The sequence below is a fragment of the Pinus tabuliformis genome, chromosome 2_2 (assembly GCF_031772625.1).
Source record: "Pinus tabuliformis cultivar Carrire ecotype Pingquan chromosome 2_2, CPIR1, whole genome shotgun sequence".
NCBI lineage: Eukaryota > Viridiplantae > Streptophyta > Pinopsida > Pinales > Pinaceae > Pinus > Pinus tabuliformis.
The window spans coordinates 1,228,024,881-1,228,031,349 of NC_142300.1; the positions used below are offsets into that span (position 1 = coordinate 1,228,024,881).

General features: G+C 32.0%; 1 protein-coding gene and 1 long non-coding RNA gene across 3 annotated transcripts; both read right to left on the reverse strand.

The window, feature by feature from the left end:
• Positions 1–2,237: 2,237 nt before the first annotated feature.
• Positions 2,238–4,660, reverse strand: LOC149197921 (uncharacterized). Of its 2 annotated transcripts, XR_016254242.1 has the most exons (5): positions 4,584–4,660; positions 3,677–3,703; positions 3,478–3,576; positions 2,563–2,771; positions 2,238–2,332 (listed from the first exon to the last, which is right to left on the reverse strand). XR_016254242.1 is itself a non-coding variant. In XM_089404009.1 (4 exons), exons 1-4 carry the CDS (start codon positions 3,707–3,709, stop codon positions 2,317–2,319), a joined length of 357 nt encoding a protein of 118 aa, XP_089260135.1. In that variant the 5' UTR covers positions 3,710–3,929; the 3' UTR covers positions 2,238–2,316. The 2 variants fall into 2 exon arrangements, 1 of the variants encoding a protein (XP_089260135.1); XM_089404009.1 differs by lacking the exon at positions 4,584–4,660 and having other exon boundaries at positions 3,677–3,929.
• Positions 4,661–4,757: 97 nt separating this feature from the next.
• Positions 4,758–5,203, reverse strand: LOC149197922 (uncharacterized). Its single transcript, XR_016254243.1, has 2 exons — positions 4,888–5,203; positions 4,758–4,799 (listed from the first exon to the last, which is right to left on the reverse strand). It is a non-coding gene; the product is annotated as an uncharacterized LOC149197922 (long non-coding RNA).
• Positions 5,204–6,469: the final 1,266 nt, after the last annotated feature.

Here is a 6,469-nt window from a genome sequence, read left to right on the forward strand (position 1 = left end):
AGATGAATTTATGCTAGTTTATATCCAAAAATACTTATTGTCTTTTATTTTGAGGAAATTTAACATTTTTTAATATGATGTCATTTTATTCAATTTATATGTTTAAAATTGTAATTATTTCTTACATTGATAAATTTTACCTCACTCCCACACTCAATTTTTTCAAACAACAATTTCATGCAATATTTTACACATAAAAAGAGTTAACATTTTACTTTTGTAAGTATTGCAATTTGATATAATATTTTACATGTAATAAAAAATTTATTTAATCAAAACCTAATCTAATATTAACGTTAAAGCAAAAAAATAAGACATGGAGTGTCTATAAGTTTTATAACTAAGTGAATTTATTCTTCCAATGTTATTATTGTATATATACAATTTTATTAAAAAAAATTGTTGAGTTAATATATTTAATATTATTTTTTATTCATTAACCAATATATATATATATATATATATATATATATATATATATATATATATTTTTTTCATCTATGGTTACCTGACATCTCTCCTATCCTACGTTGTAGAGCATTTTCATTTTTTTTGAAATGACATTTACTATAAAACTAAATAACTGACTCCATTCTTATGAAGATCAAATTAATATACAACTTAGTTTGAAGTGTGAATATACATTTCAATTCTTATGGAGATCAAATTAATATAAAACTTAGTTTGGGGTGTGAATATACATTTCAAAGTAAATTATTGAAAAACATACTTACATAAACGAAAAATGGAAATCACAACAGTAATTAAAAAACATCATATTACAATAATAATATAAGAATGTTTTCATGTTGGAGAAGAATATTACAAATTGGGAATCCATGTAAATGAAAACAATTGAAGTCTTTTATTTAGATAGGAGAAGAATATTACAAATTGGGAATCCAAGTAAATGAAAACAATTGAAGTCATTTATTTAGATATCACTGGTAAGTGACTCTACTGAGATATACTTCCAAAAGGAATTAGAAAGAACATGATAGAATTTTGGGAAACGCATTCTTAGGCTATTAGAGATAATGTGATAGAATAGGTAAGAAATTCATTCTTTCACTATCATATTGAAATAATTTTTGGCAATGTTATTTATTCTGAGGAATGTATGATAAGTGGTGTAAATATTTGACCCAATGCCATTTTCAACAAGTTCGCGTTGCACACGGGATACCTCCCGAAAATAGTTTGTATATTAACTTGGATTGAAATAATAAGCGAAGTGGATTGACCAAGTTCAAAAGAAGCATAGGACACATGACTAACCAAGTTCACCATACATTGCTAGTCTTCGGCTCGGCTTCTTCTTAGACTGGAACTTCATTAGTCCAGTCAATAAATCCAATGAGAAGCGTAATTGTATCTACCTAGTCAAGAGGTGAAATTGTTTCCACAACAGGGCTCTCTCTATGAACTGAAGCATTCAGCCAGCCATTGCGAGACACCTAGACATCCAGCAACATGCAAAACACACAACCACTGTGTGTGCCCGTCTGCCTACCTGTTCGCACAAGACATTAATAAAGGTCTTCGTTATCAGTTAAAGCTTAACAAATCTATATATTGTGTTAAATCCAACTATTTCAATTTTTAGTTAACCATTTTTTTTCGGATAAAGCTGAAAAAATTTATATATCGTATAAAATACAACAACGATTGGAACAATATTTAATCTGTACCATTTCCCTTTTTAACAAATATATATGGCATGCAAAATTTAAATACAATTGGAACAATATTTTCTCTGACATTTTGTTTTCTCAACCACATTGTGTAATAGACAGAAAACAATAATTCATCAAATAATTCATCGAATGCATCTTGTTGCAAAATGTAATCCATGCACGTGAAGGCTTTTGTATTTCAAAAAGAAACAACCAGATTAATTCTCGATGTGGCGCTAGGCATAGGCATGTTCACCATGGCATAATCAGATGAGTTGAAAGTGCATGCTATGTACATCAACAGACATGAATAGTTATTCGTATGTTGCTGTGGAAAATTATCAATTTTTTTTTGCCTAGTATTATCACTCCACCTTAAATCAGGATAAAATATTTGCTATTATTATCACTCCCATTTAAAGCTGCAGCTCTTATCATCGGTCCAAGCTAAAATCGCAGAAATTGTTCAAATCTGAGGGAAAAAAAAATATGTCTTTGCCAAGTAAACTATGAAAATAAAGAAAATGCAACAACTACCTGGAAATTTAGATGATCGGAAGATAAGTCGAGCATTGTCCCTCAGCAGTACCTCGAAGTATTGCTGTACATAAAAATGACTTCCTTAACGTTGCAGGTATTATCACTCCACCTTAAAGCTGCACACAATAAAATATTTACTGTTATTACCATTCCACCGTAAAGCTGCCGAAAATATTTACTATTATTATAGCTCCGCCTTAAAGCTATATTGCTCGTATCATCGCTTCAAGCTAGAATCTCAGAACCTATAAAATGACTTTTTCAAGTTGTGGAACCATTATAAAATTCGAGGGGATTTGATAAAAAAAAGGAGTCCAAAGACCAGGGAGGCGATTCTGGCATTTACATGTAGTATAGGTTTCTTCCAACCGATCTGTCATGAGCCGGTGAAAAAGTGGGAATAGGTAAACTAGATGCAGGAGTCCCATTAGATAATTTCTTGAAATTATCTGCGTCATTTTTCTTGCCTAGCTCCTCAAAATAGTCTTTATTCTCTGGTACGTTCACGGGCTCTGTGTGGTTTGACCGATCCTTGCTTCCAGAGAGCTGCTTTTTCTGGAACAATAAGACAAATTTACATTGTTGTATATCCATTAAAGTAGCAACAATAATATAACTTTACATTATTATATATGAGCTAAAGTAAGTTCAAGGTTTGTTTTTGATATTTTTGTTGATGATGAATTTGATTCTCATTAACTTTACATTATTATATATGAGAGTTTGGTCTAATAGTCTAAAGAAATAGATTATAACAAAAAATGATATGGTTGTTGATGATGAATTAGACTCTCTTTGATTTCCTTAAAATAAATCCTTTTAAAAAATGTTACTAATATGGTTGTTGATGATGAATTAGGCTCTCTTTGATTTCCTTAAAATAGACCCCTTAATTAGATTAGTAGATAGCCATCCACAAAATATGGAAAGCACTCAGATTTCCGAACTTTCATTTCAAACAAACCCCTTAATTAGATAAAGTAGATGGCTATCCACAAAATATGGAAAGCACTCAGATTTCCCTACTTTCATTTCAAACAAACCCCTTCATTAGATAAAGTAGATGACCATCCACAAAATATGGAAAGTACTCAGATTTCCCATCAGATTTCAAGAAAAAGAAATATTATATATATCCATTAAAGTTACTTTATACGGTTCTATATCCATTAAAAATTATATCAGATTGCAATGGAAAGATAACTCTGATAGGATATGCAAGAAGATTACTGTTATGTCAAATTCATATCAACCATCATACCTCGGGAGAGGATTTCGCTTTCCTTGTCTTCCGCCACGTGCGGATGTGGCCATAATATAAAGTTTGCCAAACTAGGACCACTGTGGTAATTGTATATACCTGCACAGATTAAAATAAACAGGGAATCTTGATAAATAAAACAAGAATATGACAATACATATAGAAATCAAAAGAGTGTATACAATCAAATTGTATTTACCAGTGCGGTATAGAACTGTGTTGGGAGCTGCATAAAAAATCAGAATGGAACTGTTAGCAAAGTAAAGATAAGATCATACACGTAATATATTCGTACTAATTGCATAGTTCACTGATAAATATTATAGAAATACAAACACAACATTAAACAAAAAAGGATTGAGAAGCAAGCCTACACGTACTCTTAGGCAGTTGCGTTCCAGCCAAACATTATAAAATGGAAAATATCTGGTTCAATGCATATACATATAGATACCACATAACATAACATCTATGCATGAAGAAAATTACATAATCTTTTCCCAACGAGAAACAATCAAACTGAGAATAGTATGCAATTTTTCATGTGAAAAACAACACACCAGATTAAGTCCCCCGGCCAACCGTGAGGTCAGCCATGGTGACAGTTCTAATATGGATTCTACATATCTAAACTTGAATAAACCCTGGAGAGTAATGTGGAAATAATCCGAACTAAATTACAACATAACAAAATATTGAGAGAGGGAAACAAGGCTATCAGATAACCACCAAAATATTTAAATAAGCGAACCATAGAAAACAAAATTGCATTTAGTTAATTAACTCTCTGTGGGTCTACGTTTAGATACAAACTGGAGTCGTAATATTATGCTGAACCCCTATAAATTAAAAAAAAAAAAACTAAGAGAAATTAACAAAACAAAACAAAATTACAGTCCTGTGTAAGTTGAACAAAAAAGAAAAGAAAATCCTCAGACCATTGAATGGTTCGTAAGACTACAACCGGTGGGATGCATAGATACCATCCGACAAAACTATATTACTTAAACAAAAACTAAGAAAACGTTGGTGGAAAGTAGCGATGACCATATAACTTAAGATTTCGTTAAGACTATTCTGGTGATGGAGCAGAGCAAGAAAAGAACCTGGGAAAATAAGTTATGTGTTAGACAGAAATGAGGACATAGCCCTCAATGTACCCAGAATTTGAGCGTGGTAACCCTTACCTGCAGCAAACAAGGGAGATGGGTTAAAATTAATGAACAATGCAATAGAAGGACCAAATTGGACAAGAGCGTTTAAGAGTCGATGCTTACCTATTGTTGCAAGAGGGACCGTGGCTCACACCCAAGGAGGGATGACTGTAGTCAACATCATTGCAGTTTGTGAGTTGGTTCACTATGCAGTAAAGAATATAGTAACAATTTCATAATAATTACAAACCCTCACCTTAGCACTTCGCAAGTGGTGGACATTGCTCCGACCATGCAGTCATGGAGATTGCAGGTGAAATTGAGACAAGTGAAACCCCTGTTGCGAAAGTAAAAAAGTAAAAACCGTAAGGAACCCCTTTCCAGACTTGATTCTTCTCCGGATGAGGGGGTGAGCCTGCAAACCTGGGTACACCTTCAACTGAACTAATGGCCGCACATTTCATGGTGTTAAGAGCCACCTACATTATTAAGAAGGATAGCATGTTAGCCATCTGGAGTCTATTCCGTGAAATGAGTTACCAAGCCAACCCTAATGAGTGACAGGTGTTAGATTTAGGGTTCTCCAAATGTAAGGCTAGGATCGTCGTATAGTTTTCATTGAAGATTCCCAAGATGAAAACAAAATCCTGCAACTTAGCAACTTAGCATATGTTAAAAGGGACGATTACATATGGAAACTAAACCCTGCAATAAGACCTGCGTAACAAAACTTTGGATAAAAATTTTGTTTGACGAAATGTTTTTTATATGATACTCCAAAAACTTTGGATAAAGGCCAAACTTCGCTTAAAAGCAAGTTCCACGTCGGCAATAAGACCCCAAAGTTGAATAGCCAATGAAAACCATCGAAAAATATTTAAATGATTTTAAGAATTCACTTTTTTGCGTAAAACTTTGGTTAAAATATTGAATAGCGGTTGATATTTAAAAAGTCAAATGTAGTCAAAGCGATATCGATCGCTATATACCTGCTTCGGCAGGTATAATAACACTATGTGAATTCTAATTCTATGATAACATATTTGTAGGTTTAATGTAGAAGTCACTAGCTAGTGACCCTCTTTTCATTATATTTATATATATAGAGAGAGAGAGTGTGTATGCAAACCAATTTTCAATGATTTTTTTTAAATAAAAAATGCATACTCTAAATAAGATACTTTAAATGTGGTAATTTAACATTACATCATTTTTTTAATGGATTTTGCACACTTTAAATAGTTGCATAAAATAATTACATGAAGCAGGTATGAATATGCTAATATAAATATGATAAATAAGGAGATATATGCATGTTAATATGAATATGAAACCATCAGATATATTCACTACAACATTCTTTCACAACAAATTTTATATTATTATAAAATCTTTTACCATACAATAGGGAGGATTGCTGAATTAATAGTATCAGCTATAACACAAAAAATTACTAAAATGAAGTGGGAACCAAAATGAGAGAGATAAGTATGAATACACTCTACACAGAATGAACACAAGATTTAACTTAGGAGTATGTGAAAAGGTGTAGCATATGCTTTTCTTTTATTCTCTATTATGAAAAATGAAGACAAGGAAATGACACTCATTATCGAAATGTCATGGGAACTATGGCTAATATTTTTCACTCTAGGAACTTCTCTTTCCTCTATTATTCTTAAGTATTCCATCTTAAATGCTCTACTCTCCAATGGATTAATACTTAATACAATAAGAATGGAATCCTTAACATCCCTATTAACCCAATATTTGGCATATCCTTATAGTTGTCTCAAGTTGGGTTTAATTTTTTTCATCCTTGAATGCCTAATTAATGT